Below are 19,854 nucleotides of genomic sequence, written 5' to 3'. Positions count from 1 at the left end.
CCCAGTGCTGGGCTGCCTCCCGCTTAGACTAGGCAGACCCTGACAGAGAATCTTGGCATTGGAAAGAACCTCAGGATCCCGAATGTCAGAGCTGGCAGAGAACTCAGAACACAGAACGGAGAGGGACCTCAGGACAGAACCTTAGCACCAGGAGGGAGGGAAGGAGAGCTGGAGCGTAAGGATTACATCTTGTGTGCCATTCTGCTCTACAGAAGAGGAAACTGAGGCCCAGGGAGGGGCCGCGGCTTGGCCGAGGTGGTGCAGTGATGTCATGCCCCAGGTCTCCCACCTCCCCATCCGTCCTCCTTCCCACCTACTTGGCCAGGCAGCCTCTTGCTCTTCCTCACCAAGCCCCATCCTGGCTCTGCTCAGACTTAACAAAAGCCTTAGTGTCAGCTCTCCCCCCGCCCTGCCCCCAGCTTTCAGACATCCTCTTCCAATACCTTGGCCCCCGCAATCTGTCCCACCAACCTCTGGTCCCAGCCTGTCTGAGGCCGGCCTCCCCAGGCAGCGTCCGGGAGTGAATTATTTACTCACCGATGAAATTTAATCGCCTATATTAAAATATATGTGTGGATGCAAACACACTCATCCCTATGCACTTGCATAGAGGAAAATTAATAAATAAAATGCACTCAATTATTCATAGAGCCCGGAGAGGGATGCAGGGCCAGGCATCAGGAGGAGAGGGAGGGGGAAGGGAGATGGGTGGGCAAGGGAAGCAACTGAATAATTCACAAGTAGTTCTGAATTATGAAATTTTTATTCTCTCCCGCCCTTCTCTCATTCACTGACCCAGGAGGTCTCCTAGATGGATAGGGAGGTAGAGGGAAATGGTTGCTATGCTAGCATGTCCCACGTGGTGGCGTTGTGGAAGGTGACTGCCCGCTCCCCACCCACTTTTTCTTCGCCCTCCCCTCCCGAGAGGGCAGATTGAGGGCGCTTTGGTGGGGTGGGGGTGGTATCCCCTCGGCTAAGTTCTCTGTCAAAGCCTGGGATTTCTCTGTACCACCAGATAAAATGGTCCAAATTTAGACTCTGAGCCTGGGGAGACTGAGATCCTAGGCACTGTTGGGGATGGACAGCTGACTCCCCAGCAGCCTGGGAGAGAGAGAGAGAGCTGGGCTTGCATGGCCTTGAGAGGGGCTCTCAGCCTCGCACCCCCACTAATGGGCTCTTGGTCTCTCTCCTTCCCGCAGCCTACTCTGCGCCCAGCACGCCCCCTGCAAACCGTCCCTTTGTGGGATTAGGACCAAGGGATCCAGGGGGGATTTATCAGGCACAGGTAAGAGTTGAGAGGGCCTGGGAGGGAGGACCTGGTCTGGGGTGGAAAATGTGGGTCAGCTCCCTTCTGTCTCCCTTTGGGGCTCAGCAGCCCCACCACCGCCCAGTTTCTGTGTTTCAGATCTCTCTGGGCTCTCGGAGCTTGGGGAAACAGCTGGCCACGTGTAGACACACGCCTAGACTAATTGCCAGGAGAGTTCAGACTGGGGTCTCTGTCACTCACTAGCTGCGGGGTGACCTAGAGAAAGACAACGTCAGGGCCCAAGTAGCCTCCTCTGTGAAAGGGGGGGGGAATAATGGCTGTACTACAAGCTAGCACTTCACTTAGTAAGCCTGAAAGGGCTCTAGGAATGGAAGCTTTTCTTTTTGCCATTTTCATCATCGTTACTCTATATTGGCCCCATCGAATCAGGTCTGGGGCGAGGGTGCCACCTGGCTGGGATCCTTCTGGAATTCTGCCCACCTTCTTTCAGACTTGGGGAGCACATGGCTACATTTGAGAGGGGAATATGCTAGTGCATTGGGAAGGGAAGAGACTGTAGGCTGAGGCTATCGCCCCTCAGTTCTGACTGGACTTGAGTCAGGAGATTTGGATTTGAATTCTGGTCCCAACACTTCCTAGCTGGTTGACTCTGGATGAGTCGCATCTGAACCTCGGTTTCTTCGGACAGTGAAATGGAGAAAGGACTACTCTCCATGCCTGCCTCATGAGGTTATGAGGAAAGCTCTTTGTAAGCCTTGATGCTCTGTAGCTATATTTGCTATTATTAGCACTATTATTATTATTACCCAGAGGAAGGGACTGGGCCAACTTACCCTCCTGCTAAATTGTAGCCTGAGGCATGAAGAAACTAGAATGAACCACTCCATATAACCAGCTTTGCCCAGATGGCAAACTAAAGCTGGGCATTGGGCAAACTCGTATGGGCATGTGGGACCAGAAGACAGATCATAGGATTATAGAATTTAGAGCTAGTGCTCATTTAGTCCAACCTCCTGATTTAATAGATAAAGAAACCTCTTCCCAGTAGAGGAAAGTGACTTATCCAAGATTATAAGTTAATAAGTATCAAAAGTCAGAATTCGAACTCGTCCTCAGACTTCAGATCCAGTGTGCTAATAACCAGGACGGGAGACTCCTGAAGAACAGGAAGGAAAGTGCTATGTTATGAAATGGATGTTAAAACCATTAAGGCAGGGAGTGAAAAGGACCTAGAATCTGATTTTTTTTTTTTTTGTATTTCTAGAACATCATGCCTCAGTTTCCCTCCTTAGGAGGGAATACAGCTGGCAGGCAAGATTAGAGTGTTTGCCCAGAGCTAAGGAGGGGGGGTAAAGGGTGGGGGAGGAGGGGACTTGTTGAGCAAAGGCCTTTTCTTGAGCCTCAGTTTATAGCTAGAGAGCAGTATGGGAGTGGAAAAAAAAAACAAAACAGTAGGTCAGAGACAAGAGAAACAGATTCTGCTCCAAGCTTTGCCTCTGGCTCCATGTGACCTTGGGTAAATCATTTTTTTTGTGTTCCTGGGTTCCAGGACCTTCATCTATAAAATGAGGAAGGCAAAGCAATTGGTATGGAAGGTCCCTTCCAGCTTTGACATTCTAGGTGTCATATTTGGCTCCGTTCCAGTTTTAACATTCTATTCTCAGTTTTAAGTATTGTCCCAGCAAGTTCCATGCGATGGGAAAAGGGTTGTTGTCATCAGGAGAGCAGTTCTGCACCCTGATCCCAGCACTTGCTAGCTGTGAGAATATGGGCGAATCACTAACTTCCCTGAGCCTCAGCTTCCTCATCTAGAAAATGAGGACAGTAGTACTTACACTGCCTATCTCATAGGGCTGGGAGCAGGAAAGGATCTTGTAAACTTGAAAGGACGATAGAAATTTGAGTTTTTATTAGGTTCTCTGTTCTAAAGGCATTCTGAGATCTACATTCTATGCCCTGAAGTCCCTCCCAGCTCTGATATTCTAGGTTCTAAGGTCACTTCCAATGTTGATATTCTGTATTCTCAGGTCATTTTCAGCTTCAGCATTTTATGTTCTAAGGTCCCTCTGGTGCCGACATTCTGTCCTCTAAGATTCCTCCTTGCTCTGTTATTCTGTGTGCAAAAGGGCCCTCCTAGATCTGGCACTCTGTGTTCTAGGACTCAGTCTATAAGTAAAGTCTAGAAACTTGTAAATGTTGGGCAAAGATTTCAAAGGACAAGTACATTTATTAATGAGTGAATTAAGATGTTTTGTTTATCCACACCCTGGTGTATATGAATAGGGGCCAGTGGAAAGGGTTAAGGCATATGGACTTTTGTGTAGAAGTTTGTATTTACAAAGAGTTAGAAGCTTGTGGAGGGATGTTTTGAGGCTGGAGACACTGAGCCTACCTCTAAAACCTCAGGTCCCCAAAGGGAGAAGCCCACATTCTAAAAGTGAGCTCAGCTCCCCTTTCACAAAAGCTGACAGATCTCTGCTTCCATAAATGCCACAGGGGCAAAGGGCCAGCAACTGGCTGCTAGTTGGGCCCCAGTTTTATGTTTCTTGGCTCATCAGGGACGTTAGGTAGGAAGAACAGCTTTCCCTATCAGTCCCTAACATCTGGACAAAAGGGCTTTTCTATCTAATGGTTTAGGCCAGGCCCATCTCAAACATCCTCAAAAGGGCTTCATTAGTAATAGCGTTGGGCCAGCCCATGGGGGTTCCCAAAGCTCAGTGTGCCAGAAACCAGACATAGCCCATCTGGCAGTAATTCTAATGGGGAAATCAGAATCAAAGAGACAGGGGCAGTGCCAAGGGGTGAGAGCCAGGTCACCAGGTTTAGAGGCAGCAGCTGTCTACACCTGACTTCCTGGGTCTCCAGGGAGATCAGGACCTGCCTTAGAGAAGTATGATGTTGGGTTCCTTTGCTGCCATGAGGACTTCCCTGGGGCTTTCTGCACATGTGTTTATGAAGGGGCCATAGCCTTATATGCCCCTGGGAAACTCCGTGAGCTTCCTTTTCTCAGCCAAACTCCTTTCCAAACCCCATAGATGCTGCTCACACTCTGTCTCTCTCCCTAGAAGTGACAGAATGAACTTGGCCTATTCCCCAGCAGAGTTTGGGACTTCTTCCTGCCTTTGAAACAGTCAAATGAACCACCAAAAAACTCTCCCTCACTTGGCTAGAATGACTCAATTGCTTTATTCCCCAAAGCTGACTTCTTTCCCACTCCCATAAAGTCAAGATGCCTGTAGGGAGGGATAAGTAGGAGGTCCACTGGGTGAGGGATTGTGCTGCCTCAGTGGCCTAGGTGAGTGGAGTTTGCAAGCTAAGTAAGGTTGGTACCTTTAGGTACCACCCAAGGAAAGGCAACTGGCAGAAGCCTAAGGGTAGGGATAGGGAGCGAACCAGTGATTTCATGGGTATAGGGTTCCCCTAGGTAACAAAATTCCCCTCTACCAATACCTTCTCTGCAACTTATAGTCTTGGTGAGTCACCTGGAGCAGCAGAAGTGACTGGCCCAAGATCATACCATGAGTATGTGTCGGAGGCAGGACTGGAGCACAGGTCTTCCTGGCATCATGACCAGTTCTCTACCCAATATACCTCTCCAAGAGGTGAAATACAAACAAACAGAAAACATTTTGTTCCCATGGGCTTCTGGGAGTATGCTGGGGAGGCAAGGAGAGGGGCCATACATCCTCTGGGCCACAGAGGACATCTAATAATCATCAATAGTATTGACTGAGACACCTAAGGTTGGGTGTCTCTATTTTCTCCCAATCCCCTTTCTACAGGTGCTGCTCTTTGTTTTGGGTCCCTAGCTTTCCTCATCTTGAAATTGAGGAAATTGGTCTGATTTGGGGGTCATTCCTAGGGCTGTGATTCTGTGACTCCTTCTAAGCTGTCCTATTTTACCCAATATTCATGCCTGGCCCTCCTTTGGTCAGCTGACTCAGCCTAGTTTGGGATCAAGTGGTCTCTACCCCCTAGGCCAGCAGTCGGCAACCTTTTTGGCTGTGAGAGCCATAAACGACACATTTTTTTAAATGTAATTTCATGAGAGCCATTCAGTGCTCACAGTGTAGCTCCTGTAACAGTGCCTGAAAAAAAAAATGGACTTTATGGCTCCTGCAGAAAGAGCCATATCTGGCCCTCAAAAGAGCCAGATATGGCTCGAAAGCCATACGTTGCCGACCCCTGCTATAGAGGGTAGTGAGGGACAGAGAGCCTGTGATTATGTGCCCCTTCCATGTTGGCCCTGTCCCTTCTTCTCTCACATATACTGGGGTACCACTATCTAGGGCTAAGAAAGGCTTAGGTCTTAATTCCCCAACAAAAGGATTTCAGGAGAGATGGGAAGGAGGATAGCTGGCAGGAAAGAAAAGGGATAGTGTATGAACCCAGGACCTAGGCCTGGCTCTTTATTCAATAAGCCACCTAGCTGCCCCATCTTTGCTGTCTTTCTAATCACATGAACACAGGGTGGATGTAAGGCCAACATCTTAATAATTAGAACTGTGACACCTCTCATCTTCAGCTTCCTTTTGTGTTTTGCACCCCTCCCCTCCCCAAATTGTAAACCCCTTGAAGGCCAGGACTTCCTTTTTATTTGGATCTTCAGCATTTAGCACAGTGCTTGGTGCCTTGGAGACACTTAATAAATGTTTAGTGTATCCTATCATATTATGAAACAGGTTGCCTTGGGACCTGATAGTATGAGATCAATGGTTACTTTAGTTCATCAGTAAGTATTTATTAAGCACCTACTGTGTACTAGGCATTGTGTTAGACACTGGATATTCAAAGACTAAAATGAACCATCTCTGTTCTCAAGGAGTTTACATTCTACAGTGGAAAACAACATATGCATATAAGGCTATACAAATAATAAATACAAGGTAATTGGAGAGAGAGGCTTCAGCATCTTGTCTAGGGAGATCAGGAAAAGGCCTCCCATAGAAGATGGTATTTGAACTGAGCTTTGCATGAGGAAGGAATGCATTCAAGGCAGGGGGGCACTGCCTGGGTAAGCACATAGTGATGATGAGAGATGGAATGTCAGGCATATGGGAGGGAGAGCAAGGCAGCCAGTAGGTATGGCTGAACTGTAGAGTACATGAAAGGGAGTGATGAATAATAAGCCTGGAAAAGTAGCCTGGCAGCAGGATGGGAAGGGTTTTAAATGGCAACTAGAGGAGTTTGTATTTTTTTCTTGGGTAATAGGGAGCCATTGGAATTTATTAAGCAGGGAAGTAACAGTGAGACCTTTGTTTTAGGAATATCAGTTTGTAGGGATGGCCTGGAGAAGGGAGAAATTTTAGTCAGGGAGCCTGCAGTGGTCCAGATGAAAGGTGATGAGGACTTGGACTGGGATGGTAGTGGTGTCAATGACAGAAAAGAATGGAGATGGAGGAGTCAAGGAGTGTGAATAATCAAGAATTTATACCTGAGTGCCTAGAAAAGCAGTCAGAAGAAAAACTAGCCAGAGGTCTTTAGTGGTGGGAATCATCTGCACAGAGAAGATTAGTGAACCCATGAGAGCAGATGGTCATCCAGAGAGTGATTGTAGAGAGCAAAAAGGGGCCAGAACAGAGCCTTGGGTATCCACTATCCAAGGGATGATAATCCAGCAAAGGAGACTGAGAAAGAGCGGTCAGACAAGTAGAAAGAAAGCAGTGTCCTGTTTGAGGAAGAGGGGGAAGGCCCAGTATGGCTGGATCACAGAGTACATGGAAGAGAGAAAAGTGTAGGGAGGGAAGGGGGCTGGCATGGTGGTACACACATGTCACCCTGCCTCTGGAAGGCTGAGAGGCTAGTGCCTCCCTTGAGTTCGGGAATTCTGAGTAGGGATAAAGCTGAACCACATCCCATCAGTTTGATGAGTCCCAGGAACAGGGAGCCACTAGACTGTCTAAAGAGGGGCAAGAAGAAACCAAGAAGTTGAAAATTCTCCTGCCAGTTGGCAATGAAATTGGGTCTGTAACTGCTTCCAGCCCGGGCAAGATAGGAAGACTCAATCTAAAAAAAAAAGATTGGAAAAGTAGGAAGGTGCCAGATTATCTTTAAAAGCCCCAAAGAGAGGATTTTATATATCATCATAGAGATGATAAGGAAGCACTGGAGTTTATTGAGCGCAGGAGAGAGCCTTGGTCATCAGACTTGGGCTTTAGGGAGATCTCTTTGACAGCTGAGTGGAGGATGAACTGGAAAGGGGAGATACTTGAGGCAGGGGACACCAAGTAACAGGCTACTTAAATAGCCCAGATAAGGCTAGTACTACCAGGGTGATGGCAATCGCAGAAGAGAGATATTTTGGAAGTAGAAACATTAGGCCTCCCAACAACACTTTGAAGAAGGTGATTGGGTCAAATGAAGGGTTTTTCATTTGCTTTGGTTTTCTTTTAAGGATGGATGATACCTGAGTATATGTGTGTTTGTGAGCATATGGGTGTGCCTCAGTGTGCAGGTCTGGGCCTATATGGGGGGGCGGGGAGAGAAGGGGGTGGAAAGTGTCTGTCTATATGTGTGTCTGTGTAATTGTATTTACTGTGTCTTTCCTCACCACTGACTGGACTCCTCTTGGATGAGGTTGTGGGCTGCCTCGCTGTCTCCTGGGACTTCAGGCACCCAGCTTCCTGCCCTTTACAGCCAGAGGCTGGAAAAGTCCTAATTGTTTTAGAAACCAAAACTAATAAAAAGAGGAAAAGGAGAACAGTTCCTACCTAGCCCAAGTTAACACTTTCTTGGTCAACCCAGGCATCTGGCCAGGGTCTTTTTAGCTTTTCCACTGGTGAGGGTAACCATGTAGCCTAGTTTCCCCTCATGGATGTCCTCAGACCTATAAATCCTTACAGTGTTTTGGGTCCCTTCTCCTAGGGGGTTATGGTCCCACCATGAATCCTTGAGAATTCAGGTTGTAGCCCACTAAATCCTTGAGGGTTCAGGGGCCCAGGCTTTCTTAGAGTGAGCAGTGCAGAGTGGGCTGGGAATAGAACATAGCAGGATGTGGAACCCAGAGACATTCCAATGGTATAAGGCAGTGATGGGCAAACTACAGCCCTCAGGCCAGATGCGGCCCCCTGAAATGTTCTATCGGTGGTGGTGGTGGTGGTGGTGGTGGTGGTGGTGGTGGTGGTGGTGGTGGCGGCGGCAGCGACATTATTCCTAATCTGACGAATACAATGAGTAGGATACAATACAATGGAACTTCAAAAGAGCTGCCTTAGAAACAGACTGACAGATGAGCATTTCCTTTCCTTTGGCCCCCTCTTTAAAAAGTTTGCCCATCACTGGTATAAGGGATGTCAGAGTAAATTAAACTGTCCCATCCATTCCTGTCATCCTCTCCACCAAATAGATAGATCTCCAAAGGAAACCAGATCCTAAAGGGGAAACTGAGCTTTCACAAGGCACTATGATGTAATGGATGGAACCTGGGCTCAGAACTGTTTCTAGTCTTGGCTCTTTTGCTCATTGCTCATCTTTGGCAAGTCACTTCCCATGTCTTGGTGGCAGTTTTTCCATCTGTAAAATTAAGGTTTGATTAAAATGATCACATAGGCTCCTTCCAGCTCTGACATTCAGTCTTCTGTGTTTTAAGGGTCTCCTGATATCTGATGTTCAATGTCCTAAGGTCCATTCTGATTCTACCATTTTCCATCCTGAAGCTTTAACTTTCAATTCAATTAAATGAACATTTATTAGGCACCTACTACGTTCAAGATACTGTGTCAGGAAATACAAAGACAAAATTGAAAACAGTCTTTGCCCTTAAGGAACTTGCGTTATACTGGGCTGGGGAAAGGAAAGGGCAGAACACAACATATACACAAAAAAAGTAAATAGAAGTTAACCTGAGGAGAGAGAACCAACAATTGGGGGGATTTGGACAGGCTTCTTGTAGGAGGTGGCACCTGAGCCAAAGCTTGAAGGAAACTAAGAATTCTAAGAGGTAGTTGTGGGAAAGGGAGTGTATTTCAGACCAGGGAAAGATCCTGTGCAGACAGACACATAACGATGGATAATGAACTGCCCTGCTGGCTAAATTCCATATAGATTGTGAAATCCCAGCTTTGTTTTTTTGGTCATTAGAATGGCTGTGTTATTTTCCAAACCTTTCTTTCCCATGAGGATTCTAGGGATTGCCGATAATCACAAAAAGCAAATAATAGTCTTCAGAGAGGTAGGTCCCTAACAGAAACAAAATATAGTCTGTAATAGAATAGAGGTGAAAGAAGTTACAGGGATGACATTTTCTTTATAATCAGTATCACCCAATGATCGAAGCCTGAGATTATAATGATAATCTCTCATATTTATAACATTCCATGTCCCAGGGCTCCCTCCAGCTTTGATATTCTATATCCCAAGGCCTTTTCCAGCGCTGAAATTTTTTGTCCTAAAATCTCATTCTAAGGCCATTTCAGCTAACCTTCTGGAAGGAAGGTGCCGTGCCTTGGGTGGCAGGTCCTCAGGACCTTCCTGTCACTAGCTGGGGGAACTGCCCCCTTCCCCACAATTGATTTCACTCAAATGATTGAAGGAGAAAAAGAGCTTGCTGTGCAGATGCTTTCATGGTCTCAGTCAACAAATATTGACTAAGCACTCAGCCCTGGGGAAGTAGAACCAGGAAGGAGACACTGTCTCGGCCCTTGGGAGTTTGAAATCTAAACCCGCACACATGAAACAATTATAAAACAAAAGGAAACCGAATAATAATTAGGTACTAAAGTGTCTGACACAGTGAGGAATTTGGAGAAGAGTGTGTGCTGAAGTAGTGAGGAGAAGCCTTGGGAAGAAAAGGAGCTTCCAGAAACAGTGCTGGGCCCTCTGTGTGCTAGTGACAGTGGGAATAGGCCCTGCCTTCTCAGGCCTGGGAGATTCCTGGGAAGCCCTAAGAACCTGTCCTTTGGGCCATAGGAGGGATAGAGGGCACTGCTGCTCCTTCCCTTGATACAGGACCAAACAGGGCAGGTGCCCCTGGGATGGCCAGTACCCATCCTGCCTTCCCTCCAGCCTGGGTTTAGGGCCTTTTGTCTCACTTGCCTGAAGTACTAAGTCTACAAAATGGCAGCTCTGAAAAGGACCTTGAAATGGTAAATGTCAGCGCCGGAAGGGCCCCTAGAAATCATCCTGCCTACCCCCTTCATGTCACAGGTGCAGAAATGAGACCTGACTTGTCCAAGGTCACACAGTGAGTCACTAGCAGAGCTGAGACTAGAATGAGGAAGCCAGTGTAGGGTATGGGGAAGACTTCTCTTCCCAGTCTCTGACACAGCTGGTCTTAGGCTCTGATGGACCCTCGGTTTCCTTCTCTGTTAATAACAACAGGTTAATAATACCTGCGCCACCCACCTCTCTGGCTTGTTGTGAGGACCAAAGCAGAAATTTGGAAAGCGCTCCACAAACTTAATAAAAGCCAGCTTTCCGTGTTCCCCCGGCCCCTTCATTGTGCCCCACACACCGCCTCAGCCGCAGGAATCAGCTCTGGGCTGAGCCCTTTGGAGGGAAGCCACGAGACCCCCGCGCTCCCCTGGGGGGTGTTGAGAGAGAGAAGGGAGAGCCCTCGGGATTAGTGACCGGGGAAGGGGGTGCTGCGTGGGGAGGGACACCTGCCCCAGAGAACCCGGGAAGAGAGAGAAAGAGCAGGAACCAGAGAAAAGGAAGGAAGGAAGGAAGAGGACCAGGCATCAAAGGCTAGGGAGCTGCTCACCAGAGGAGGGAGGGTCACACCTAAAGCCTGTCTGGTTGCCAACGGAAACCAGACATGAGGTAATGGCAAGATGAACTTGAACTTGAGGTGGGGGAGGGGCCGGAGAACCGGCTCAGGGAACAATAGTGCGGGAGGATCAATGGCTGAGCTGATTTTCTAGGTAAAGGCTGGTTGGAGGGAGCAAGATTGCTCTGGGGGAGTGGAGGGGGGTGTAGGAGCTGAGCAGAGGGCTCGAATTTCTGTTCCCCAGCTGACTCAGGGGGTCCACCCCCTGTTATAACTGGGAACTGGGCTTGGAGGCTCCCGGCTCCCCACAGCCCCAACCCTCACTCTAGCAACAAACTGAGGGGCGGGACTCGGAGGCAGGCTTGTTTCTCCAGCCGTCCTGATTGGTCGCCCCGGCTTTCCCGGATGGCTGCCTTGGATCCCACCGTGAGGCCTGGGCCAGGGGTTGGGGGGAGGCAGGACGTTCCTTTTAAAGAAATCGAGTCCAGCCCGCAGGCCCCACTCCCCCACTCTGCCCGGGCTCCCTCCTCCCTCCCCCAACCTGTTCTGTCTCCCACTGGGAACCCCAGGGGCGGAACAATCCCCGGAGCAGGGCAGGAAGTTGGGGACCGGTGGAACCCCGAGGCTGGCCAAACCACCAAGCGAGTCCTATCCAGGCATCTCTGGTGGCCAGCTGTCAGGACAGCTCCAGCCTAGCTCTGGATCCCGATCTGGCCCCGGGGTGGCTGCGGACAGGGAGGGAGGGAGGGGCTTGTCGGGATCCTAGAATGCCTGAGCTCTGCGCAGCGGAAGGTGCCAGGCTTTGTGCTGATCCACTCATAGGACAATCCACTGTCCCGGAATTGCGCTAACGGGCTGACATCTTGGTGATGCCCTGTACTTTCTGACAGCCCATATCAGAGCTGGGGAGGCAATGTTCCGCCCCGAGTCTGTCAGGATAATACCGTGTCCCCCTAGGATACAGTGTGTTGCTAGAGTGTAACGCTTTGTGCTTAGGAAACTTTGAAACCAAAATACACCACGTCAGCTCTGATTGTTATTTGTGCTCAGGAAGACTCAGCCTTATTTACCCACCTCGGAAACCCGGAGGCTGGGTGCCATCTGCACGGGGAGATTCTCCCCATGTGGAGTTCCCTGTGCCAATGAAATCACGTGTCCTCCCTCCCCCCCCCCCCCCAATCCTGAGGATCAAATGTATCAGGATAATATAGGGTTTGGAAGTGTAGTGGGCTGTGTCAAAGCACCTATGGTGGAATGCAGTTCAGGAGACCTAGAACCTCATTGCTGCAGTTCCCCTCCCTTGGTCTCTGTCTCCATCCGTAAAATGGAGATCCTGGCACCTGTCCTATAGTCGGGAAGACCCGGGTTCAATTCTTGCCTCAGACATTTACTAGCCGTGTGACCCTGGGCAAGTCACTTAAGCTTTGTCTGCCTCAAGTTCCCCGTCTATAAAAAGGGGAATAATGGTAGCACCTACTTCCCACGGTGGTTGTGAGGAGCGAATGAGATAATATTGGTATGAATCTTAAAGCACTACATAAATGCTAGCTACTATCATTACTTACCAGAAGAAGCTCTTTAGAAAAGTTAAAGCATCACACAAGTAGGAGGAATTCTTATAGGGTGTGGGTGTGGGTATGGGTGCAAGTGCAGGTGCGAAGTGGGCACCTATCAATATTGCCTGTTTTCCTCACATCTGAGAGGCTCAGAGCTAACAGACACCTTAGACACCAAAGGCAGTATGAAATATAGGGAAAGTCCTGATCTGGGGCTGCCCCTTCACCTCTGTGGACCTCAGTTTCCCCATATATAAAATGAGAGAGTTGAACAAAACAATTTCTAAAGTTCTCTTCAAACTGGAACATTCTCTGCATTTTCTATTTTATGTTCTGGGTCCAACTGTGCCACTAGGGTTCTTGGATTTAGTCCACCCAAAGAGTTTATCCACGGGGATGCCCATGCTTCCACAATTAAGAAGAACCCTCGCACTGTGATCTGGGATCCCATTGAGATGAGTGCCTGAGGCACAGCTTAGAAGCCATCCAACTCCTTCTCTTCTGTCTGTGCCTTTCCATAACATCTCCCACAGGGCATCCACCTAGCATGCTGGGGGCCCTCTTTTCAATCTCCTCACCTTTCAGGGGTACTAGTGGAGCATGCAGACAATCCGATACACCTTGTCGCTGTCCTTTTCCAGTTATTCACTTATCTGATGGCATCCCCTTGGACATTTACTAGCCATTTAACACTGGGTGAGTCACTTAATTTTTCTCAGTTTCATCTGTGAAATGAGAATAATAGTACCTACATCACAGAGTTCTTGTAAGGATAAACTGAGATGGCATATGTGCAGCAGTTAGTGTCTCTTAAAGCACCAGATAAATGCTAATGATTATTATTGTTACTTCTTTTGAAGACCATGATTCTTGACAAATACATGGGAGATACTTTTTCAGAGGAGAGCCTTAAAGGCAACATTTTGCTCCATCAAATCAAATGCTATTTTAGAATCAGTCAGATGTATGACTGTAAAGATAGAATATGCTGTGCTGTATATTATTTGCCTGTTTCCTTCCTATACTCAAATCGGGGATTCCTGCAATATGTATATAGACTATTCTCTTAATTTTGTATAAATAAGAAAATGGCTTGTTGGTCTTAGCTATTCACACCTAGTTGGTCATCTATTTCTGGTAACTATCAAGTGTGAGATGCTTCCCCTTCCCCCCTCTCCCCCCCCCCCAATTCTTCAGTTTTATCTCTCCCTCAAGAATTGATGCCACGGTGTTATTGAGATTAGATCGTCTCCACTATGGACCACTTTTGTGTAAACTTGGACTAATCCAGCTCTTCTTTCTAGTTCTGTTGTCTTTAATGCCACTCATGTATCCATACATAGTGTACCAAGGACTAAGAGGTTAGAATTCAAATGTGATAACACCATGGTGAAAAAATAGCGAAAACAAACTTCTTATAAAAATCTTCACAGATCTCTGAATTGTCTTGTCTTTGTTCTCTCTCTAACTTCATCCTTAAACTCCTCAGATACTAGTTGGACAAAAACTCTTACTTAGCTTTCTTTATACGTTTCCCCCTCCATTTCCCACTTTTATGAGATGCTGCTGCTCATAATCAATCATTCTCTTCTTTAAAATCTTGCAAGTGAGTTTGTACTCAGCCAAACAATGCCATTGTCAGTGTTATGGACCACTAGGTGGCACAATGGATCAGAGTGCTGAGCCCCAGTCAAGTGGACTTGAGTTCAAATATGGCCTCAGATATTAGCCATGTGACCCTAAAGCAAATCATTTGACCTCTGTCTGTCTCAGTTTCTTCAGCTGTAAAATCAGGATAATAACAGCCCTATATCCAAGGGTTGTTGGAAGGATCAAATGAGATAATATTTTGTAAAGTGCCTGGCACAAAGTAGGAACAATATATGCTTATTCCCTTCCTCTTTGGCTGCCATATCCCTCCATTTGGCAAGGAGATCAGGCTCAGGGTTAAACACTTGGCAAGTGTTTGCCGATTGAGACAGTTTCCAGGCTCTTTTGGTCTCCTTGTTGTAGTGATTGATCTATGTTGATTATGTTTCCTTAAGAAATGGTAGTAGTCTATGTTAATGCCTTTCTTTTATCCATTTTCCATTTTCTGTTGTCAATACTTTGTTTAAATAAGTCAGATAAGAGTTGTTTAAATTGCCTACCATTGTTTTCATTCTTATTTATCTATTTTGCTATTAATTATAATTCTGATTAATGAGTCAGTGGTATGGCTGAATGTAGACAACCAGTTTGGAAATTACTTCCCAGACTGGTAGCCAGTGAAAATGCAATCAATTTCATTTGTTATGATATTATTCAAATATTCATATGTACCCTGATTAGTACCTCTCAATTCTAATTAAAGAGAGTATTTATGACACATAGGCATCAGGCTCTTATACAATCCTTTGGCATCTCTCATTTCTTACCTCTGAACCATGTTTTCCAAACTGTTCCGTATGCTCACTTTCTCATTGCATTTGTTACTTACTGTTCAGTCATTTTCAGTCCTGTCTCACTCTTCATGACCCCATTTGAGGTTTTCTTAGTAAAGATACTAGAGCAATTTCTTTCTCCAGCTCATTTTACAGATGAGGAAACTGAGGCAAACAGGGTTAAGTGACTTGCCCAGGAAGTATCTGAGGCCTGTTTGAATTCAGGAGGTTTTCCTGCCTCTAGGCCCTGAACTCTATCCATTGTGACACCTAGTTGCAGTTCTCATTATGGTTACCAAGCGTTAAAATTCATGTTTTAATTTGGAGATGTTTATCAAGTTTGTCCTAGAATTTCTGTATTTCCTTACCTTCTACAACAAATGTGGCCACATAGACTGCCATTTTCTTCATTATGGCTACTTGGTCATTGCTGATCATGAGCACCACAATAGAGGAAAGTGACCGTGTGTGCCATTATATTATGTTTCATGTTGACCTCATAGACGTGATAAGACAAACTTCGTCAATTCTCTTTTTGCTTCTCCAAAGAGAACTTATGAGTTTGCTGCAACTTCCCTTTGCAGATGGGTTTCATTTGTAGTGAGAATGTCAAGACTGATGCGGCACTTTTCCTCCAGTGTTATGTTCTCTCATGGATCACCAGATTAGGAGCTCATATTTAGATTAACATCAGTTACATTTATGTTCGTAGATAATTAACGAGCATTTATTAAGCACTTACTATTGTAATGGCACTGCACCAAGTGCTAAGGATACAGAGAAAGGCAAAAACATCAAAAGGAACCTTCCAAGGTAAAGGACTAGGGATCCAAGGAGGAAGGGTGGTTAGGAAAGACTTCTTACCTACCACAGTATTTGAGCTGAGTCCTAAATGAAGTCTACGATGATAAAAGGCAATGGTGAAGAGCATTCCAGATATGGGGAACTGTGATGGGATATGAATTGTTTTGTGGAAGGACTAGCAAGTGGGCTTGTCTTACCAGATTTTAGAGCAGATGGAAGATGGTAAAATAAAGAAGACTAGAAAGGGAGAAAGGGGTCAGGTTGTAAAGACTTTTAAATGCCAGTGGACTTTGTTAGGTCCTAGAAGTAATGGGGAGCCACTGGAGTTTATGGAGCAGGGAAGATGACATGGTCAAAATTGTACTTTAGGAAATGCACTTTGGCATCTTTGTGCAGAGTGGAGGGAGACTTGCGGCAGAAAGACAAATTAGAAGGCTGTTGTAATAGAATGTAAGAAGCAGTAAAGGTCTGGTCCAGGGTGGTTCTTTTGGGACTGGAGAGAAGGGGCTGGATGAGAGAGCTGTCACGAAGGTAGAAACAAGACTTTGGTGATGGATTAGATATCTGGGGTGAACACATGTGAAGAGTGGAGAATTCTTAGCTCCCTCTTCCACATTCTGACACCCTTGTTACTTCAGAAGCAGTAGGACTAAGAACCATTTTGGATTTTTCTTGGTTTTGTGGGTTGTTCTTCATGCATTGGCCAGCCTTGGGGGCTGTCCTAAGAAATCATAGTCTTACAGAAGTCAGAATTGCACAGCCACTCAACTATTGGGGAGGGGAGCTCTAAGGGTTTACCTTCTTTCTACTATCTCCTTTGTGTCCTCCAAAGTTCAGGCCCAGAAAAACAAAGCAAATCATGCCCTAAACCAGACTATGAGTTGGGTAAATTGGAGGGCCAAGGGAAGAGACTAGACTGACTTATGGAGTCTTCCCCAGAGGCAAAGTTGGAACTTCATTCTTGCAGCGCCTCATCACGACCCTTCATAATTGTCCAGCTTTCTTGCCACTGTCCAGTCACCTTACCTCCTTTTGGTCCCCCAATCCCCAGTGCTGACTAGCTACTTAGTAGATCTTCCACAGATCCATAGGATGTCCAAGGCAAATAAATGGTCCTTTAGAACATAAACTATCTATCTTAACTGGAAGTGACTTTAGAAAACCAAATGTTAGAACTGAAAGGAGTATCAGAGGTCATCTCATAGAACAACTACTTATTTTATAGATGATAAACTTAGGCACAGAAAGAAATGACTTACCCAAGGTCACACAGTGAATTATTGACAGGATTGGGGCTAAAAGTGGAAAGTGAATGGTTTAAAACGTGAATGTAGAACCATCGGGAGTTGGGGAGGGAGATGGCAGGTGAACAGGTATGGGGAGAAAGGAGGAAAAGATGAAGGAGTGGGAATTAAGGAACATCATCAGTTACTCTCCAGACAGCCTTACTTCATTCTCTCTTTTTTTCTCTCTCTCCTCCAGTCCTGGTATCTGGGATAAGCAAAGTTCTCCCTACATGTCCCTTCTCCTGTGTCTCGGGGCTATCCCGGGGGGAGAAAGGCAGCCCCCCGGCCCATGTTTTTGGTGGAGAGCTAGTGCGAGTGAGGACGTCCTCCCAGCCACCCCCCGCCAACATCCAACCCGACAAAAAAAAAAACAAAAACAAACAAAAACACAACAAAAAGAGACAAACAAAAAACCAAGAAGAAAACAAGAGGTAAGACAGAAAAGTCAGAGACTCTCTCCGAAGAGCGAGTGAGGTTCCACGCCTGGCAGTCAGGAACATCGTCGCCCCGTCCCCCAGCGACAGACACCCCGGCCAAGGGACAGGCCCCTTGCGTCCAACGGGCACTGCCCAGACGTAGGGCCCCGGGGGGCAGCCTATGCAAAACGGTGTCTTTCTAATTTATTCATCTCCTTTACGCCTGCCACGACTGAAGAAAGGACCGGATGCCCAGCCTGTCCCCCCACCCTTACCCCTGCACCCATGCCTGCACCCAGGACAGATGGCTGCTTGCTCCTGTTGGCATTGGGCAGGCTGAGAGCAGTTCCCATTGGCACCAGCGGCCATCCCTTTGCCTAGGGATGAGCAGATAAAAAGAAATCCGTGCTTTGGGTTAGCTCCCAGACCCACTGTCCAGACTCCTTAACCAGAGAGAGGTGAGCGTGTCCTTAAGGCCCACTACAGAGGGGCATCATGAGGAAAAGGAACTGTACTGGGTGCATTCTGTTCCTCCCCGACTGCAGTCAAATCAGCTGATATCCCCTTCCCCTGAACCTCCATTCTGGGGCTGGATGGCAGCATTCCAAAGAGGCTGGTGCCTGTGATGCTTGCTATTTGCCAAGGAGGTCAGGCAGCAACATCCCACCTTCCCAAGCCCCCTGGAGATCAGAATACCTGTCACCAGTGGCAGACATATCCACTGGGACTAATGTTCTTCGTGTGCTATGGAAGGGGTGAGGAGCGGAGATGGGCACAGTAGGGTCTCCTGGTGGTTCCAGACATTATAAGGGTGGCAACGGTGGCAAGGGAGAAAGTGGCTCTCAAAGAGACAGTGTCATAAGTTTGGTTGGAGTGGCACAGAATGGGCAGGGCCTGGTGGCACAGGGTTCCTTGGTGAGAGGATTCAGCATGGTCCAAGCTAAAAAAAAAAGGAGCCTCAACCAAATTCTTTTGCCCCAGGGGACTCATTGGAAAAATGCTATCTCCTACATCCACCATATATGGAGGTATCTGATTTGGCCTAATGCTTGATGCTGGACCATTCTCCTTTCTTCTGTATTTTTATCTGACTGGGACTCATTCTTTCTTCATGCCTACCCCATTTGGGAGAAAAGGTCTCTATGCAATCAGTCCCACTCCTCCCATATCTTGGTGCCCCAGAGCCCAGGACCTGACAACTGACAGGACTGCAGAAGGAGGTGGCCCACCAAAACCTGTGCCCCAAAGCCTAATGCCCTGGGGACGATGATGTTCGTGCTGCAAAAGATGCACTTTTGGAGGACAGGAAGAAGGAAAAGCCACCGGAAAACATGCCCTTCACCCACCCACTGCTGCCAAGGCTTTAGTCCTACTCTTAAGGGTGTTGACAGAGGCCCCCCCCAGAGTGGAGAGGTTAGGGGGTGGGGATGGCAATAAGAGGTCCCACCCTCTCTGACAAAAATCCCAACCCCTTTCCCCACCCCATCTAACTGGGCTGTGGAGTGTGCGCGATTTAAGTGCCTGAATCCTGGATCGCTGCCCTCAGCTACTGCCCTCCCACACCCCTAACTCACTTCGAGTGATCATGGATGGCCCAGAGCCAAGATCTGGGTGGCCCTTTGCCCTCCATGCTCACCCAAGGCACCTCCCTTCCTGCCAACTCCTCAGAACCACCCCCTCCAGGGTGTTGCTGTATGTTCCCTGTGTGTCATCACAGATACTTCACCGAGGGCCAACGGGAGATCCTGGGATCTCTAGTTCCCCCCCTTTGGTGTCTGGGCCTTAGGCCCCTCTGATTTCCAGGGATACTAGGACTCCCCCTGGGGAAAGAGGAAGGGGACATCTCCTTTCCCAGTGGCCATCCTCCCATTCAGCAAGGTATCTTTTTGGGTCTCAGACACTCTCATCTCCTTACCTCCCCATGTAGCCCAAGCCAGAGAGATGGGAGACTGAAAGACAGAGTGGGCATTTGCCCCTGCCAGCCAACCGCCCGTCTGGGACAGTGGAGATTGGGGCCAAAGGGGTCAGGGAAACCGCTCCTCTGCCCCAGTTCTCTACTGCCCCCTCTGCCAGTGCCTTAAAACCAAGAGTGATGCCCTTCCCATATCCATGTCTCCTCCCCCCATGCCTCTGCCTGCCCCTCTTCCCAGCTCAGCCCAGGCCAGGCCAAGGGGAATTGCCCCACTGCACTTTTGTCTTCCCTGTTGGCTCTTGGGGGCGTGAGATAGATTGGAAAAGGAAAGGTCACTCAGTCCAGTCCCCTACTCTGTGACCAATCCCTGAGAGAGATGGGGTGAACCCCAGTAGGGAGGGAAGGGGGGACTAGGGGAGGTCCCATAGTCAAGGTCCAGAACAAGTCAAGATCTGGCAGAGAGGGAGAGACTGCCAAACCCCAA

General features: G+C 47.6%; 1 protein-coding gene across 1 annotated transcript in view; it reads left to right on the top strand.

The window, feature by feature from the left end:
- The window catches only part of NFIC (nuclear factor I C), a 220,706-nt gene extending 203,058 nt beyond the window's left edge, over window positions 1–17,648 (top strand). The window contains exons 12-13 of the mRNA XM_044671380.1: window positions 1,200–1,285; window positions 17,239–17,648. Coding sequence (XP_044527315.1) covers window positions 1,200–1,285; window positions 17,239–17,256 — 104 coding nt within the window. The 3' untranslated portion in view covers window positions 17,257–17,648. The remainder of the gene's footprint in view (window positions 1–1,199; window positions 1,286–17,238) is intronic.
- The last annotated feature ends 2,206 nt before the right edge of the window (window positions 17,649–19,854 follow it).

This window comes from Gracilinanus agilis, chromosome 1 (assembly GCF_016433145.1).
Source record: "Gracilinanus agilis isolate LMUSP501 chromosome 1, AgileGrace, whole genome shotgun sequence".
Taxonomy (NCBI): Eukaryota; Metazoa; Chordata; class Mammalia; order Didelphimorphia; family Didelphidae; genus Gracilinanus; species Gracilinanus agilis.
Note: the sequence above shows the minus strand (reverse complement) of the source record. Positions and strands in the feature narration are given on the sequence as shown.